Here is a 20,640-nt window from a genome sequence, read left to right on the forward strand (position 1 = left end):
AAGCTATTCACTGCTGCTTTAATGCAGCAATACAGATGCAGTAGTAACAATAATATGGTTTGGATTATTTCATGGCATATTTTCTCAGAATCTGCAAGGTAAACTAGAAACTATTTGCTTTTATTTATTCATTGTTTTAATAAAAATAATGTCTTCCCTAATAATGATTTTTTTTTCTCTGAAGGAATGGTAGTGTATCTCTGAAGACTCTGAAATAAATAAATATTTCTGTACTTGCACGGTGTGAGTGAGTGAAGCATGTGTCACTTCCTGCAATAACAAAGCACCACACAGTCACCAAAAGTTACAATGCTAATGATTAATTCGATCATTTTTACAACCACGTCTTGACAACAGAACATTAAACCTTCTTCCAACTTTACATGACTTTCAAAAGTAGGTGCGACAGGAAGAGGAGAGAGACAAGGTAGACATTTTGCATTGATGTGCATTACTTACTGCACTATCCTATCACTGACACCTTTGTAAGACTGTATCATGAGCAGTAGCGCAGTGTCACATGGTTTGGCACACATCCACAAAGGAGTTGAAATTGTTTTGAAATTGGTCTTATTTATTTCTATCATCGACATGATACCAGTTTAAAGATTGTAGGATTGTAGGAAGTAGGACTGCGGGCTGGCAGAAATCAAGTCTCTACAAGTCTGATGAAGAGGACAAAGGAGAGCCATGCAAATGCAGAGGGGTGTGTTAAACAGTCAACACATAATAATATTCTGTTTGAATAACAATGCACATTCATTTCACCATCAGGTTTGATGCAGAATAATGGAGAAAAACACATATTTTACACACATGAACAAACAAACAAAAAACTGTTTAAGTGGGGTTTTTTGCAAGAAAAACAATCCAGTGAGCTAGACTTATGTGTATGTACTGGAAGCAGACAGAGGGAAGGAGACTTCTTCACACAGAGTGGTGAGGGTATAGAATGGGTTAGTTAGTCATGTTGTTGAGGCAGAATCACTTGGATTATTATTATTATTATTATTATTATTATTATTATTATTATTATTATTATTATTTGTTTATTTAGCAGGCGCCTTTATCCAAGGCGACTTACAGAACCTTTAAGAGCCAACTTGACACTGTTTTGAGATCAATCAGCTACTAGGAACTGGACAAACTTAGATGGGCCTCCTCTGATGTTGCTGCGTTCTGATGTACACACAGTAACCATAAAATGTCCCACATAACTGCTTCCAGTTTACGGAAATTAATTAACCAGGTTTTCCTATTAAAAATTAATGAGGAAGTGTACCACTAAATACACCGTGTTAAACTGCTATTTAAACACATTGCTTGGATATCTATATTTTAGCTTGGGAAACTCAATTTTAGAATTTAATTTTAATTAGGGAAAAAAACACTGGCAACATTTACACCAAAAACACATGTAGCAAAGCAAAACATTAGCGCTATTATTTCTTTTTTAAATAATTAAAACATATTTTGATATGGATTTACAACAAACTTCTCAAGTGCAGGGCCAGTGGGTGGCATTTTATGGTAATTAAGGAGGGGTGACATATTTCAGATGTCACGCATAATAACATTACCATTAATTAAATGTGTTTTGCAATAAAAATTATGTTTGCAACAACTTTGTAAGATTTTAGAATTTTGTAAGAACTACATAAACGCTCCAATTTTACTTACCTAATCATGGCCATCCAGGTTTACACCAGATATAACCGTATATTTCAATGTCATCTCTGCTTTTTTATTTTTTTATTAAAAAAAAAAGCAATTTGCCACATTGTAGGCCTGCTTTTCAGTCACATATGTGAACGTGCAAAGGCGCCTTAAACCGCAAATGGGAACGGGTTGCAGACCTAAATATGCAGCAGCCTGGAAGTGGCCCCTGAGGCAGGCCTGGGCCAGCCCAGTAGTGTGAACAGGGTCTTTGTCCTCTTAGAGTAAATTCCCTAAATTTCCAATACTCACTGTAACAAGTACCAGGTAAAATACTGTTTTCCCTTTCACTATATATGAAATGTCTGAATTACACTACTAATGGTAAACATGTGTGATGTGTGTGTGTGTGTGTGTGTGTGTGTGTGTGTGTGTGTGTGTGTGTGTGTGTGTGTGTGTGATGTTTCAATTATGTTTTTTTTTTTCTTATGCAGTACAAAGAGATTTCACAAGCATCAGACATCAGTGACAAAGACACTGTACCTTAGCTTAAGGTATTCCTAAGGGTACCAGTAACTGGTTTGGCACTAGCAGAAACAAGCAAGCATCTACAGGCATGTACTAAAAAGTAAAGTACATAATAATATTTTTATGTTTACCAAATTTCTGTTTTTTATTTATTTAATTACGTCAACTACAGCTGACATTAACCTTTTCAAATAAAACAAAAGTACCCTATGCAGGCCTACTGTAATGCACATATTTTACTGGAATGGTCTGTAGTATTTTCTGGTGCTGGGATAAATATTAAAAGAAAACGTGGCTTAAAATCATATCAAAACGAAATTAACCAGATTCTGCTGCTGTGTATAATGTATGTTTTCAGAGTTACGTAAAATGAAATTCCATTTTTCAGGATTAGGCATAATCCAATTCACCGTGCACAAGAATACATATAACTTCTGTTTCCTCCCTGCATTGGATAACACTGATAGAAGGCTTTGTTTAAAGACATTTGAATAATGCATGCACTGAGAAAAACAAAGTGAACTACTGTCCTTCATTAAAGCACAAAACTATCTTTACAATAAACAGGAAGGAATGAAAAGGTCTCTTGAACAAGACAGCTTTCTGATCAGGTGTCAGTCTGTCTAAAGCTTTGGTACAGTTCATAGGACTTACACAGTAGCTCTGCTTCTTTTGCCTAGTAACACACAAATGTGACCCCTTTATTAAAATATATATTTAAAATAAAACTGCTAATACTAGATGGACTTACAGCAATCATTTGAGAAGCCTAGCAGCTATTATATATATATATATATACTAATATAATATATATATATATATATATATATATATAATATATATATATATATTATATCCAGTAGGTATCAATAGTTATGATCCCCCAACTCTTGGCTAGATTCTAACTCTACACCCTCAGAACATCCACACAGCAGAAACCTGTATATACAGTAGACTACATAAAATAAAAAAAAAACAATTAAAAATAATAATAAGCGCCTCCCTGCCACCAGGTTTCATATAATAGTTCAAATCAAATAAAAAACAATCTGTATTGACCCCAGAACTAAAACCAAAGGTGCACTAAATATAATTATATACAATATGAACATAACATAATATGCTATATTTTCTTAGTTTTTTTTTTAAGGATATCACATGTATTTTCTTAAATAAAAGACAACGCTGGCCACATTAGATTTAATAACCTAGATTTTTATTTATCATTTTATAATGCTGTAAATTCCATACACTAATGAACGCAGGCAGCAGTTTATCTGGTGGAAGTCAGCCTTGAGATACATTAATCTGGCCACCAAAGGCAAGGATTTGTTTAACAACAGCACAGATTTTTTTTTTTTTTTTTTTTTTTGTTACTTACTTAAACAATACGTGGGTCTTAATAATGATACAGTGTTTAAATGCTCAATACTGAGAAGTCTAAATATGTCCATGCAATAAGAAAAGGCGGCTAAAACAATGAGGGGGACCAAAACGATACAGAACAATAAACAATGCCTGCTTCAAATCCTAATTGATCATACTAGTTAATCATTTAGCCCTGCAGACTTTCAACAAGTACTGTGTAAAACTGCTGAATTTGAACAGTGAATACACAAGGAACATAACTCAGCGAAAGGGACACACCAGCTATAACTTTAGAAACAGATTTTCACAATTTTCAGAAATAATGCCAGTTAGTAGGCAACTTTTTGTCAATGGCAATTTAAAGATTAACAGAAAACAGGTTGGGCACATCTACAACAGATGAAAAGTAATGGAGAAGGATAGAGGTATAAAGCAGATAAGCCAAAAGCATACACATTGGTACGAATAAAGTAGGCAAAATATATTATAAAATGTTTTTCTTTCTTTAATTAGAAACATAAAATGTCTTAATGTTGTCTAAGGCATTTGGCGAATTAAATGTCCACCCCCTTCTAAAAGCAAGTAGTCCAGTATTTATGAAAAGTAGAAAATGCAGTTGTACAGGCTACTGTTCTCCTAGACTACCCTCTACTGTCAAGTCACAATATTGCTTGAAACATGTATCTAAAACTAAGGCTACTCAGTTACTGTACAGAATATGCCACACAAAAACTACAGTTAATGTGATTACACTACACTGCTGTACTGTTTACCACAGCTGTGTATTATTTGTTATCATTCAACTTCATTCATACTTATCAAGCATTAAATATAAAGAAAATAGTCATTTTACTGAATCTGGTAGAATTACTCTTCTAAGTGGTGACATTTCCTGAGATAATAAAACACCAGACAAAATACATTTGTAAGGGATTTCGTGTAAATAATTAACTAGCCATTTCTCAGTTTAGGGTATATAATGAGCCTTACACCTTGATGACAACTTGTAAATGGCTGTTTAATCAATTAAGTTGTGGGTGACAGACAGCTACATCATTCTATGGCTCCATTACTTTGTTGCACTAATTAGTGTCCTTTCCCAAAATCTGAACAAGTAAAAAAAACAAAAAAAAAAAAAAAGAAGAAAAAAACAGGCTATGCTTTAACATAGATTAAAAGAAAAAAAAACACATAGTGACATTTCTGTCAATTATAAAAAGCATATGTGTCTGTCATAGAAAGGGGAAAATGTTAGTGATGTGTTTTAATAAATATAATGAAAATAAATCACAATTCCTTGATACAGTATTTTGCATGTCGACATCCAACAAGACAACACATAACAAAACACTTTACATCTGTGCTGCAGAACGTCAAGTCCAGTACAAGTGTACTTAGAAAAAGTTTTTTAAGAATCTGATCCTTTTTGTTGTACAGTAACAAATGAAACAGAAGATGGTCAAATGCTGAATTCATTACTTACATTAGTGTTGACAGTTGATGTTTGCTCCATGTATTGCGGTGATCTCTAAATTCCTCAGTAAGTTAAAGCAGATGTCTCTTCTTCATAAACATATCCATTAGAAAAAAACCTGTGCAGACATGACTGGTATGGAATACTATCCAGCTGCTGCTTCAGTAGGGGTGTCCAAATAGCACCACTCATGCTCCCCTCCCTTCACAACCCTCTCCGCCCAGCTTTCACGTAATCCCTATAACCTCCCACTGAGAAACCTATTGCTCTGCCCCAGGCTCCCAAACAATGCTGCAACAGCATGCTCGCTATTAAAAAATGAAGCAGCTTCGGTTACAAAAAGGAAAACAAAAATATCTTCAGGGAATATGAAAGCATCGTTTAATATAAATTTAGAACACCAGTTAGCCTAAATATCTGTGTTTTTACCAAGCACAAGTCAGAACGGCAAATATGTACAGTAGATTAGCAATTGTATTTAAAACACAGGACTAAAACTAAATTACATTTTCTGTTTTGCACCACACAATCCATATTATAAATGCTATATCTAGTAAGCATTTACAGTATCTACACCCTTTCCATGTTCTGGGCTATAGCCTAAATAACAATTGCTGTGGTAGTACTTATTTTATTTAATATTGTGCTAGAATTAGGTTTCATATTAAATAAGTCCAAACATCTGCCACAAATCTGCTGCTTCTAAATGCTGCTTCACATTGATATATTATTGCAACACACCACCAACATTATTCAGGGCTTGCAATAAATCACTTTACTATTCCACTGGTTTTAATTAAAAAAAAAAAAACACACACTACTTCTATAATTCTATTTATGGTACATGAACTACACCTACCCCCATCAGGCATTTATCACTTGCAGATCTACCATGAGGATGTTACAGATTATTTCCCACTGTATAATCAGAGCAAGCCACAGAGATAAAGGCAAGTAAAGAATGGCTTCATACAGGTAATGTGTACATCAAGACTAACAAATGTTCTTATAAAACAGATCTCCACCACTGGAAAGCACTCCTGCTGGTCACAATGACTCATTATAGATCCACCCTGCAGACGTGAGGAACGCAATGTGACAACAAAATGCATCACTGAACAACTCATCCTACCTACATTTAAGGCCATTCTCTAATTTGGCAACAAAGGGCAAACATGGTCAATTATCAAATGTAATGTTCTTCACTGGGCTGATGTGAAGTTAACTAAACCACCAGCAAACATCAACAACTTCACTTTTGTTTCATTGCCACCTTAAGGAGTTAATGTGTCACAAGTCTGCAATGCACTGCTGCTGCTGTCCCCAGGACACCCTTGTAAACAAAATCATTGTTGCTTAACATTCCTAAATGTTTCCTGACTGTCACCGAGAATCTGCCTGTTCGTTTCCTGTCCAGCACAATATTAGGCTATTCCAAGAAATTATAAAACCCATTCATAAATACTTAATTATTTAGAAATAATTTATTCTCAAAAGCACTGTAAACCCTGCAAAACTTTACAGTAACAAGAAAAAACAAAAAATGAAAAGTTGTTTGTGATATGGCTTATTTACTGGTTATTAATTCATAAAAAAAAAAAAACAGCTTCAAGAAGCAAGTATGTTTAACTTTCATTTTTGGATTAGTGCTATTTGCAATCCTGAAAGGCAGAGCTACATTATATACCTTGTCAGTTTTTATTTCCAAAGCTAACACATTTACATTTCAAGTTCACTTATTTGTCAGTGAGAAGGCATATATACTGTATATGAACCTAAATATTGACACCCAGTTTTGTAACTTAATACTGTAACTATCTGTCCTATCTCAAAACCTGTATGGAACTCATACAGCACTTATTTACATATAGTAGGCTTACACACAGCATTTTTCACACATTGTGGTTATCTAGTACTAACTAGCTCTCCATTAAATATGGAAAAATAAATTATACATCATCTTTGTCAAGTTTTCCTCAAAAACTATATTTTCCTGGCATCTTACTTGCCTTTGTATGCAATCTCTCTAAAGCCCCTTTCACACTGGCGTTCTCTACCCAGGTCTGACCCAACCCAGGTCGCGACCCGGTGTAATGTGGGTCGGCTATGCAACTTCACAAGCAGGGTCGACCTGGCTGACAGAAGCAAGTACACAATGTGCATATGCAATGCCCCAGAAGAAGCAACATTGACATGACCACCCTTTCAACTGTTCAGGGTTTCAATATGACGTGCTTATATGGATGCTTCCATCCAAACTTCTCTAGATTGAATCATTAGCCCAAATGCTGATTAGAGCAGATGTTTCTTCATCCCTGCTGCAGTCTGGCTCATGCTGTGTCTCAATAAACAGAAATATGGCTAAACAGAATAAACTGAAATATTCATTGCGGTAGTGAAACCTTCATGCAGACGTGGCTGTTTGTTACTTTGTCCATTTACAAACGATCTTCATGCATTTTGTCTACGTCGACCCGGATCAAAGTGTGACGACCCACATCCTGAGGTGGGTCGCTGCTGACCCGGGTAGGATAGTGTTTGAAATTAACACTGGCCAATGCGGCAACTGCCGTGGGTGCCCTTATCAATTGTCGCAAATACCCCTCAAAATGTTTGTCTATTCACTGGCCGCAGTGCCTTTTCAGCTTCAGCAACTAGCCTGTATTAGGCAGTGTTTCGGTCCAAACAATAACCTGATTACATGACTTGCGTGGTTACGTCGCACCAATTCCATACACAACACTTGTGTCAATAATTATGAATCCACTATGATGTCAGTCTGTAAAGGAAGAAAAAAGCCGGCATTCCACATGTTTTAATCTGATTGAACACAAACGCCTGGAAGTCCAGAGATGCTGTATTAACACCAGTATAATACTGTAACTGCAGTTTTAAGCAGCAGATGTGAGGATTACCAAAAATTGTTGCTTAAAATGAAATTCTATATTCAAGAAATTTAGAATAACAAAAAACATAAATAAAAACACACTTGAGGTCTGTGTGTTGCACTCGTGCCATTAACAAAATGCCCTGAAAACTTAAAATAAAAATGCAGCAAAAACGTCAATTTAAAAAAAAAAAAAAAAAACTGAAAAGGGTATCATATCAAGCTGAAAAAAGTTTTTTTGTGAAAACCAATAAACCAATGTTGTCTTTTGCCAATCAAATCATACTGCGTCTAAATAAAGTTTTGAGTTAACATGAATATATTTTTATCGTTTGTTGCATCTTCTTTCACAGCTGCATCTATCCCATATGTATTTGAGTCTGAGGATGATTTAATTGCGTAGCAACTTACCTAGTTGCACAACAAGCTGATATCTCTTGACTTCAGCCAAAGAAGCAGGCACGGTAATTTAAGACATTACCATAATGAGTTTTGTACTAAAGCAGGGTCTGCTGCTGCAGGAAAAGTTTATTTCTCACTGACCATTTAAAGAACAGTGGCAGAAGAACAGATACAAATAATTGGGACTGTAATTAGCAAGGGTACTCCTGAGATGATTGATTGCAGTAGAAAAACTGCCATTCACTAAACTGAGCTTTCTGATTGTGGTAATGAAAAAGAATGGTTTAGAAATATCTAAAATATATGATATTGTGTTTACTGTGGTGTATTATAAATAACAGAAAAAACTCACTGAAACTTAAACTTGTTTTTACTGAAACAATAAACGGTTACATGTACAGTAAAAAACAAAAAACATAAGAGCTGTCTGTGTTACATGCTCTCCGATCAGGACTCCACTATCTAACTGCAGCATGCTATTCTCCATATTACAACTGAACACAATTAGAGGTGCAGTCACCAATTCCATACACAACACTTGCAAAATATCTCAAATGTAAAATGCTGAGTTCACTGCAGTCATCAGCTGCATAGTTCACATATTCAACAGAACAAGGCAACAAATAAGTGAGTACAGCCATTACTTTACTGTTATATTATCCCTTTAATGTCTGAATGAGTTGTATTTTAAGCAGTTGAATATGGTAGCAACCAACTTGCTCCTAAAGTCAATCTATTTTATATAGCGCCTTTCAAAGTGGACCACCATCACAAAGCGGAACAATGCATAACATATTAAATACAGTGAAATATAGGGCAAAGTACATTAAATACAGCAGTAAAAAAATGCAAATACATAAAAGGCTAGAATGTGAATTCTGAACATTGTGAATACGTGTGTCAAGCAGAATCATACGAATAAAGTGGACTGAAAAACCTGAAATAGCAATTTAAACAACAGCTAATAACAGATACAAGGCTTAGAGACTATTAAAAGCAAGAGAGAACAAGTGGGTCTTGAGAGTTGATTTGAACAAGCGATTGTGGGAGCTGCACACACTAAAACTGGGAGAGAGTTCCAGAGAGTCGGTACCATGAAGCTAAAAGAGCGCTTTTGCTTGGGTATAACCAGCAGGCCAGTATCAGAGGACCTCAGCTTGCAGGCAGGGACATAGCGGGTCAGCAGGTTGGAGACATACTCTGCACCTGTGTGATGGAGGGGCTTGTAGACAAGCAGGATAATTTTGAAAGTAATCCTGAACTTTACAGGTAGCCAGAGCAGCTGAGCAAGATGGGGTAATGTGATCATGTTTTTTACATCTGGCAGTGGCATTCTGAACCAGCTTCAATCTGTTTATGGCACGTGACAGAAGACCACCACAGAGAGTTGCAGTAGTCGAGTCGAGGAGATGAATGCATGACAGAGTATCTGTGCATTCGGGAGGGTAGATGGAGGATTTGACTACAGAGGAGATTTGGGCATCAAAGGAGAGGTTACTATCCAGAAGTACATCAAGGCTTCTTACAGTTGGGGAAGGCAGCAGCAGACAGTTTCCGAGGTTCAAGGCAGCAATATTGAGATTCAGATTTGTTAATGCTGAACTGAAGAAAATTGGCAGACATCCAGGCCTCGGATGTTACTCTCGGGACCTGTCTAGGGTACTGGTTGACCAAAAAAAAAAAAAAAAAAAATGCATTTTCTGAATAAATAAATAGTTATTACTAAGTTAATCTGTGTTTTTCTTCTTGTGACCAATAATTAGCTTTATACAGTCGCCACCGCTTAGAACAGGCACACTTGTGTTAATGTGATTCGCCCGCAGTAAGCGATGGATGGTATAAACTCCCACACAATAACCTGACACTCAAAATGTCCCCCAATCACCAGTACAGTAATCAAAACAAACAAGCAAGTATGCAGTTTAAAATCTTTATTAAGACACTCATTATACAAAAAAAAAAAAAAAAAAGTGTTAAAACCTATGTATATAATAAAAAAAGGTACAGTAATCCATCACGTAACTGACTGCGATGGGACCAAAGTAAGGGCGGATATGTAAAAAGGTGGATAAATGAATCTTGTTTTAAATACCATTATACATAGCTGTAACAATTACTGTACTATATTATTAATGTTCATCTTTTATTATGGAGCCCCCCCTAAATCCCTTGTGTAACAGGGGAGATCTGTGCTGACTGTCTGGCACATGCGTGGCAGCAGCCCTGTAAGACCCGCCTGTCAGTCATAGCAGTGACACAGAGAGGTGGGTGAGGGGTGTGGTCTCTCCCTCTCTCTGAGTGGTTGGGAGGCAGGCCTTGGGGGGTTTCTTGGCCTATAAAAATAAAGAACGCTCTGTTGTGGTTGGCCCGGCCCATTCAGGAAGAATGACAGCGGGAGTTCTGTTCATGAATAGTAAAAAAACAAAAAAACCTGTATTTTGGAGCGAGAGGAAAAAACAGGCAAGCATGGCTAAAGAAGACACCTGACAAACAGCCATAACTGATCATACTTACATACATGAGGGGGACATGCAGAGTTAGTGAGGAATGCCTGGGCTACCCCACAGCGTATGGTGAGGGAATACCTCAGTGTAGGTTGGAGACCCAAGCTGACCGGCTTAGCGGCACTGGGGACGCTGCACAAAGCACCACCTTTTATTTTGTAGTTTTATTACTATGTTTTACTTTTCCTTGACCTGCCAACCTTTTTACCATTGCTGGTATTAGGTTGTGATCTACAGCACTACCACAGTACCACCTTGTGGCAAAAACAAATCGGTGCGCCAAGCGGCATTTCAAATAAAACCTTCCGTCTCCCGTGTGTATCAGTGAATTGCCCACCACCCTTCCACACCTGGTTTAGAAAGATACAGGATATGAATGATTGTGACGACCAGCCGTCTGCTGTGTGGATGCGTGCATTCACTGCTGAGTGACAGGCAGGAGATCAAGACGGACGTTGAAGTTGATACGTCCCGCAGGTGAAAAGGATTTATTTACATATTGTAGCGCTGAGCTACAGGGCTCTCATTCCTCTCCTCTCACTAAAAAACTCACCTCCCTTAACTCTCTCTCAAGCCTCCCTTCGCCAGATCCTGCTTCTCTCTTTCAAACTGTGACCTCCACACACACATACCCAGGTCCCCCACCCTTCTTCACTCATTGGTCCAACACTCTCTATCTCTGACTGGTCATATCAGACCTGCTCCCACCCCCCTCAGTGACACACTCACACAGTCTTTCAGTTGTAGTCACACAAGCACCAAAACACAGAAAACACTAACAGATCTGAACAAGAATAACAAAGTTTACAAACACACATTATTTACTGAGTACTCCCATCCCCTTCCCCAGTTCATAAACCGGTCTATTCCCACATTGTCCCCATCTTTTTGAAGCAACGTTTTGTTGTTTGCTGACTGACAGAGTTCCAAGCATGCTTTAGGAAGTGCACAGCATCTAAGAGACATTTTACTTACACTGAATTTTCATGCTGATGGTCATTGCATTTCTCTTTCCAGCCATGCTTGCTTACTGTTGCAGTCATTGCTGTTTTTTCAAACTGTAAAACCTGACAATGCATACAGGGACTAAATAACCAAGGTACAGTAAAGGAGTAATCGCTCAGTAACGAGGTGCAAATAACCGATTGATCGATCTGTCAAGATTTTTTACTACAGTAAGCGCTGCCTTTTTTATTGAAATGTAAGTGAATGGCAAGGTAATGAGGTGAAAACAGAGATTACTACAGTATAAAGCAGTTTGTTTGCGCGAAATATATGGAGTGCTTAACACAGTATAAATGATGCCTTTGTTCTTGAAAAGAACAGGAATGGCAAATGCTATTTATCTGGTATAAGCGGGAATCGGAAATAACCCTGTACAGTGCAAGTTGTGGCGACAGTATATGAATTCTAAACATTATACAGTGCCGTGAAAAAGTATTTGCCCCCTGTCTGATTTTCTGCATTATTGCATATTTCTGACACGGAATGGTACCAGATCTTCAACCAAAATCTAATATTAGATAAAAGGGACCCTGAGTGAACAAATAACACAAAATTTTGATACTTAATTTATTAGAGAAAGTTATGCAACACCCAATGCCCCTGTGTGAAAAAGTAATTGCCCCCTTAGACTCAATAACTGGTTATGCCACCTTTAGCAGCAACAACTACAACCAAACGCTTCCTGTAGTTATTGATCAGTCTCACACAGCGCCGTGGAGGAATTTTGGCCCACTCTTTCATGCAGAACTGCTTCATCTCAGTGACATTTGTGGATTTTCGAACATGAACTGCTCTTTTCAGGTCCTGCCACAAGATCTCAATGGGGTTTAAGTCTGGACTTTGACTAGGCCATTCCAAAACTTTAAATTGCTGATGTAGACTTGGTTGTTTGTTTCGGATCATTGTCTTGCTGAATGACCCAGCTGCACTTCAGCTTCGGCTCACGGACGGATGGCCTGACATTCTCCGGTAGAATTCTCGGAAAAAGAGCAGAATTCATGGTTCCTTCAATGATGGCAAGTTGTCCAGGTCCTGATATAGCAAAGCATCCACAAATCATGACACTACCGCCACCATGCTTGACCGTTGGTATGAGGTTCTTACAGTGGAATGCAGTGTTTGGTTTTTGCCAGACATAACAAGGCCCATGTTGGCCAAAAAGTTCCACTTTTGACTCATCTATCCATAGAACATTGTTCCAGAACTCTTGAAGATCATCCAGGTGCTTTTTGGCAAACTTGAGGTGAGCATTCATGTTCTTCTTAGTGAGCAATGGTTTCCGCCTTGCTACTTTAATTGGGTTGAGTTAACTGGGGGGGGGGGGGGGGGGCAATAACTTTTTCACACCTGAAGCTTGCATGTTTGGTTACCTTGTACACCAAACAAATGAAAGAAGCACCAAACTTTGGTGTCGTTTTTTCTTTCTATATACTACTACAACCCACAAAAAGACCTGACCAAATTCAATGTGAAAAAAGTGCAAAAATGCAGAAAATTAGACAGGGGGCAAATACTTTTTCAAGGCAATGTACAACATCCTTGTTAAGTTTAGTGGCCTTGGTGCCCTCTACAAATGTACTGAACTGAAGGCTATTTTTGGCCTTGTCCTTTTTGTTGCTAATTTAGAGCCCTGTAAGTGCACCAGTGTGAAAGTGACATAAGAGGTTAAAGACAAAGCAGGCTAGAGTGCAATGACTTCCTGTGTGTACCAATCCAGTATCTATCTACAGTACCCGCTGCCACCAGAAACTGATTGATGTGTTCAATTATCTAGAAATCCTTTGCCTTTCTTCAAAACCTTCAGATCTAGCACAATCTTGCTTAAAAGTACAACCAGTACTGTATCTTATTAAGGTCTAACCTTTTGATAATATGACCTTATTTAATTTGTATTTCTCGTTGACCAATGCAAAAATGTCAATTGTTGCTTAGATTTTCTAGTGTAATGCATTTGGCCAATGCCCAGTTTTACTGATAATGCAATATATACTACAGTATCAAATAAGTTTACTGACATCTCTCAGGCCCACACATCTTTTTCTCATGTTATTTCCACTTCCCTACAAGTGTATTATTAACTTAGGAGTTTCCCATTTTCCATATTAACATCCAAGAACTATATATACACATTAAAGCAAATATTAAGGGTTGCAAGACTAGACCATGCAGTAATCCAAGAGTGATTTGAGAAATATCCATTTATGGCTACCCTTGTTCTTCTGTCCCTGTGCCAGTTTTCCATCCATCACACCACTTTTTCATGCCATTACTCCACCACACCTTAGACACTAAACCTTTATTAGCGGCAATAACAGAGTTCACACAGAAGGCAGACATGCTAGTGATGGGTTAACCTGTGACACGAAACTTTGATGAATGCTTTTAAAAATAAAAGATATAATGATGGTCAGGCATCCATTGTAATACAAGAAATTGTTCACACTTAAAAGGAATTAGACTGCATTCTACTCCAAGACTTGAGACAGTGCTGCACAGGTAATACTCCACTTCTTCAAAATGTAATGCTCCTGCGGGTAACTGGTTTACATTAGAGGCTGCCCACCCTTTAAATGTAACACTTTAGTCCCTCTTAGAGCCACTACAGCCATGTTATTACCACATATAAGGCCATAAGAAATCCTTTTTATTTTTTGGTAATTTCTGATTTATTTTTTTCTGATGTTGTTTTTTCCATTTAAATTTTTATTATTAGTTTTTTCCGTCTGCTATGTGCAAATTGATCGTGGTTTATAGTGTTTGGGAGCCTCACTGAGTCTCTTCATATTTGATGTGATTCGTTCAATGGATTTTTGATATCTTTACAGGTATCTTTTCTGGTCCAGTAAATTGAATGTTGACGGCATTTGCAGAATACCGCCCGATTCATAGAAGTCATTAGGGAACTGACTTCCTTGCAATACTGGTGTTAGTTTTTAATGTCTAAGCTTTTTAGCTGAGGATTTTCCAGTTGTAAAGGTCTTTTTGACATTCTGAAAGGTTGTTAACAGTGAGGTAACTTTGCCTGCTGTGCAGTGCCTGTCCCGCGGCATGGCAGCTAAGACTGCCTGCCCAGCACTGTACAAAATGGTTGCACATTTCAAAAGTTCACATTTTCCCTTTTATTGTGGTAATTTTTGGGTGTTTTTTCTGTATTTTTTTTTTCGTATAGCATTAGATTCCAAGTTATTCTTTTGATTCCATGATTGTGGCCATGTTCTGGTTAACACTGATTTCATAGGGCCCTACACATACTTGAGCCACTGCTGATGTACCACGTTACAGGCACGCATTGCAAAGTTAACATGAAAATGTGTTGTTCTTAGTGGTTAGGTGGTGCTGCATGGTACAGTAACACATAGACAGCAATGCAATGTACTGGGAATGACCTCTTTCAAAAACATAGCTAATGTTGACACCCTCTGTTGCTCATGGCTGACTCACCACTTGTAGAGGTAGGTAAAAAGTAGATGGATTCATTTTATTTTTGAAAAAATAAATAAATACAATTTAAAAAAAACACAGCATGCGATAAAATGCTATACCATACTTTCAGGCGGTCCAAACATTCTCTCTCTATGTGCTGGCAATGAAGAGGAGACACTTGCAATAAAAAAAAATAACAAGTGGGAAATTTCTATAAAAAAAACCACAGTAATCAGATTAGGAAGCTTCTTTGAACTTGCGTGATGTGCTTGTCTGTTTGTACAAAAATCTAAGACCAAACAAGTACGTCAGCAGCATACTTTACATCCCTCGCCAAGGTTGTGCATTCTAAACTAGAACCATCAGCATGAAGAGAAAGTTGATGACCAAAACATATATCAAAAGTTTGTAAAGAATACGAATTAGCAATGACACGTTTAATTATAATTTGATAAGCAATTATTCAGAGGCATAAATGTGCGTGTGACTCATGGTTGAGGACACAGAGACGCCACCATATACAGTCAGCACTCACATATCCGACCCTATAAAATGTTGACTTCAGTGACGGTTAAAACGAGTGTGACACATATTTGATTATTTCATTTTGACCCGTTCCAACCGTTGTCCATTTCTTCAGGGAACACAAAAAAGACACAATGTCAAAAACACATAGCTGAAAGGACTTTGTTTTAAAATAAGTAGGCTTCCATTTAGATGTACTGTAGTTTGTTTTGTTGGTTCTGTATTTTCAACAGAAGTATTTTAATTCAGAACGCTATGATTTTGAAAATACCACTTGAGACGACTGTGGACACATGGACTGTAATACAGTACACACTTTTAAATCCGGTATGTATTGTAGCAGTATAAAATTCCCCATTAATGACCCAACAGCAAAATGAAATCAAAATGCAAAGAACCGCGTAAAGCATAAAAGGCAATGCAATTTAGCAAAAGATTGAAAAAAACAAGTTTCCAGAATTAAAACAGTATCCCAAGTGCCTAACCTAACGTCACAGTCCACTATAAATGAAAATGCAACTGAAAGATCACAGATTTGAAAATGCATCACAGCATTTAAAACTGTTTAATGATTAACTTTTACATTACTGTAGCTTGTCTCATTCGCTTTGTTTTTGCTATATTTTCGTCCAGACTGATTTGGCATACCAGAAAAAACAAAACAAAAAGAAAACCGCAGTCTGTGATGGATAAACAAGTACACTGTAACACTGAAGAGATGGGCTTTGTATCAGAAAACTGGCGACGGATTCGGAAATCGCGTGTGACAGGCAAGTGCCACCTTAGCATGCTCCGGACCCAGACAGGCAGCACCTCGGCCATGACTGTCCTCCGTGGGGAGACCTTTCTTGCATATGTCGCACGAATGAAACCCTCGCATAATGTAACTGCAGTGGTGTGCACTGCAAATGACTTTGAACTGTAACTGCTATCAGTATAGACTATATTACTAACATCAAGGTATCAAACGCTTAACACCTGCACTATCTGCTATAGTGCACAAGCCCAGTGTACGGTACGGTGAATGGTACGGTGTACAGTACGGTAGCCTCGTTCACTAGAAACGGTGGTAGATCACTGACCTAGTTACCGAAGAAACAATATGCAGGGATGCTCTCCTCTACAGCTTCTGGCTTAACACAACACAGCCCTAAAGGGCCGTTAACACCGGACTTGTGCGGCAAAAGCAATTGTTTTCAATGAAGGCAGTCATGCGCAGCGGCAGAGGGAAGCGGCACAAAAAAAAAAAAGCACAATGGAGGAAAAGCCCGTGGTTCTGATTTATTATTTTCCAGAGTTGTGTAATACAACATTAAGTAGGTTTGAAATCTGCCTTCATCAAACCGGAGCTCCTGTATCAGCTGATGAGATCCGCCGTACCTTTTTGTTTTCTTGGAGATGTCATGGACCCACAGCGATCTTACTTTTTTTTTTTTCTCTGGTAGAGCAGGGCGATAACAATTATCTGTTTTTGTTTGCTGTTCATTGTTCAAGGTATTGTGTTGCTAGATGCACAGTACCACTGATTGTTGCTGCGTTTACAGTCCCCCCACCCCCAAAAATAAATCTGATACGATGGGATGGCAGTAGTTCCACTTAATGCTCAATAATATTATTGCATAATGATGCCTTTAACTCATACTCTCTTTGCCTATACCCAGCAAACCAGACAAAACTCACAAAGAAAGAAACATGTTTTTATTTTATTTTAAACAACTCAACTGCCTGATATTTTGGGTAATTGTGGGGGGATTATGGTGGTGTGTATGTGGCGTTACAATTAGGTTTTATAAAAAAATATATAATCTTTAGCTCATTATTTGATTTTTTTTTTTTCTTCTAAGCTTTGTGTCTTCTGTATAAAAACAGTTTTCCCTTCCTGCTGGCATTTACTGTTAGTTGCTTGTACATGCAGCCGTGACGTAACAACAGGCCCACTGACTTTCCCCTGCTGCGTTCGGTGTGAATAGTGGTCTGCGGCGACTGCAGATCGACATGTAAGGAGGCGGCATTCGTGCCACGTCTGGTGTGAACGGCCCTTAAGACTGGAGGAAGCACCCTGTCACCATGACAGCCTCGCAATGGTACTGAAAGCAGAGACCAGAGCTGCAACGAAACACTGTAGGAAGGACTGTAAGGAATCAGACTCGAAGCAGAGCTGAGCCCAGCAACTGCTAGTGAATTGGAAAAGGTAACCTTGTTCGTTGTACAAAAGTACCAGCGGGAAAGGAAGCAAGTCTGAGGCCTACAGTTACCACAGGAGCGATATAGGGATCCTCACCTGTAACGCTTTTTGGCTAACCAACAGATCGAAAACCAAGGAAAGCCTACTGCTAGAGCCCTAACAGTCTTCACACTAAATCTGCTATTCGTAGATCTCTCTCTCAGGTCGGTGAAAGGAAAAATGATGACGTTTTGAGTGTCAACAGCCTCTTTTATGCCCTTGGAAGCTTTGTGCAGCTTTGGAATATCTATTCAGATCAGACGGTATCAGAGGATTAATACCCATGAGGTAATGGTTACATTTCGTACTTGAAAGGGAACCACATTTTGACATTTATTTTCCATTTCAACTCCTGGGATTAAGATGGTTTTATCCAAGCATTTAATGAAATAATTTTACTTGACATACAGTCGACTTTAAATGAAATCTGCACTTTTTTCAGAACAAACTTGTTTTTCAAGCAAATGATTGAAAAACAATATTTGCTAGGAGACTGCCACAAGCGCATAGATAACAAAATGAGTTTATCCAGTCAGCACTGCCTTAAAAATATGAACCACTGAATGTCTGTTTAGTGCATATACTCGCAAACAAGAGATGAAAACAGATACAATTTTAGTTGGGGCACTTTTTCTGTAAAATACTGTAGAAGTGGAGCTTTATCATTTTACCCATACTGGCAGATCACTTTGTCCTTTATTTATGTCTGGAACTAAAATTAAGGAAATGTTTCCTCTCTGATCTTATCCAAAACACAAACATTTGCACAGTCCCCAGATCATTCTGAATTGGTTGCATTCCATAGTCTGGCCTTTTTAGAAATGTCTTTTGTCCGCAGCTTTTGAGAGAAGTTAGATGATTATAATTTTGCTCCAACTAATCAATGCCTACATTTAACTGAGCATTTAGTGAGTTCCTAAAATGAATCTTAAAATAAATACATATTTTGCATACTTTTATTACGCTTTCAAATGACTTAAACATTTCAACTTAAGTTAAACAGTGCAGTGAATGGGCGTTACCTACCTCCAAATCATCCAAAGACCGGGCAAGACTAAAACGCTTTGATCTTCCATAGGATCGTCTGCCAGAGGACCGCTGGGTGACATGAGGAAATCCCACCAAGATTCCACGGAACTTTGAACTCTGGAAAAGTAAAATTAAAAATGATTGAAGATATTTACACAGACTTTCATTTAATTAGCAAATTTCACTTAGCAAACAGTTGCTTTATATTTAACAAACTGTTTTTGGTGCAAAATGCTACAGTAATAAAATGCAAGTGCAACACAATAAACACAAGGAAACGTTATATACTTTGTACCACAAGTCAGCAAAAAGGATGCTGTTAGGAAAGTATTTGGCAGAAAAATAACTGAGATATCATGTTACAGTGTTTGTGGCTATTCAAGCACCCATTGAGTTGCCATAAATAAAATAGAGCCATCCTAGCACAGGGTCAGGACAAGTTGATGACATTATTAGTTGACTGCCACTGCAAGAATCAGAAAAGTTGGACACCACAAATATGCAACTGTTTACATTAGCGTTCGTGACAAAGGGCTAAAGGTAAAGTATGTTAGTAAGGTAAATCCCCGCTTGACTGTTAATAAAATTACAGCTATCAATATCATGAAAAAGCTAATCACAATGACGTAAATAAACTGTAAAAATGTAAGCATGTCATTCAGATGAAAAAGGAGAACAGGTTCATCCTATCTTTCTGATACTCCCAGTAACTTGTGGTAAAAATTTGTCTAATGCCTTCAATCCTGGTCTCTTCCTCCATTAGAATTTCTCCTATTATAGACAAAGAGAAGGAGATGTGATACCTTTTATTGGACTAACTAAACAAAAATTAAATCACAGGCTTTCAAGACCTCAAATGTTACAAGTATTACCAGCAATTACAATGGTATCCAATGAGTAATACCCAACAATTCCCCTTGTATCCTGCAATCTCTTTTAGAATGGATGAATGCTGCAAAAAGCATTTCACTTTATTTTTATTTTTTCAGGGCTGGAAGAAATCACTTCCATTTTCCAATTATGACACTTTATTTGATTATAGAAAACAATCATTGGTAATTTCTCATGATCCCAGTGTGTGATAGGGTACACCCTGCCCCTGTGTGTATTTTGTTTATTTTGTATTATGTGTTGTTATTATATATGTATTTGTGCATGGGTGAATTTGTTATAGTGAATGTAGTTTGGCAGAGACTATGTTTGCAGCTCGTCTCTGCCAGACTACCTCCCGTGAGAATGCGTGGTCGGCAGCTGATGATTACTGACAGATTGGCTGTCGACCATGTAGGTTAAAACTCCTGTGCAGAATGTGGTCATCTCCAGATTGCGTAATTTATTGTTAATTCAGAGATGGCCACGTGTATATAAACTGGGCTTTGTTTTGTGTCCGGGGTTTGTGTTCAGAGTGGAGAACAAGACAGAGCAAACAAGGTAAAGCTCTGAAAAGAATAACAATTGCTATCTGTGCTATTGTATTTAAACCTTCATTTTTTTCGTGAGCTGTTTTTGTGAAACTGTTGTGTTTTGCTTTTGGAATAAATAAATGCGCGCAGCAGCACTTTCACCAGTAGTTCCTGCAGGTGCTTCTGTCAGCTTCCTGGTCTGGGGACGTCAC

At 37.8% G+C, this 20,640-nt stretch overlaps 1 protein-coding gene across 4 annotated transcripts in view; it reads right to left on the reverse strand.

Annotated features, from left to right (window-relative positions):
* The window catches only part of LOC121330415 (regulator of G-protein signaling 12-like), a 76,448-nt gene that overhangs the window by 38,738 nt on the left and 17,070 nt on the right, over positions 1-20,640 (reverse strand). For all 4 annotated transcript variants that reach the window (XM_041276941.1, XM_041276931.1, XM_041276954.1 and 1 more), the window contains exon 3: positions 19,023-19,142. In XM_041276941.1, coding sequence (XP_041132875.1) covers positions 19,023-19,142 — 120 coding nt within the window. The remainder of the gene's footprint in view (positions 1-19,022; positions 19,143-20,640) is intronic.

This window comes from Polyodon spathula, chromosome 2 (assembly GCF_017654505.1).
Source record: "Polyodon spathula isolate WHYD16114869_AA chromosome 2, ASM1765450v1, whole genome shotgun sequence".
Classification (NCBI taxonomy): Eukaryota; Metazoa; Chordata; class Actinopteri; order Acipenseriformes; family Polyodontidae; genus Polyodon; species Polyodon spathula.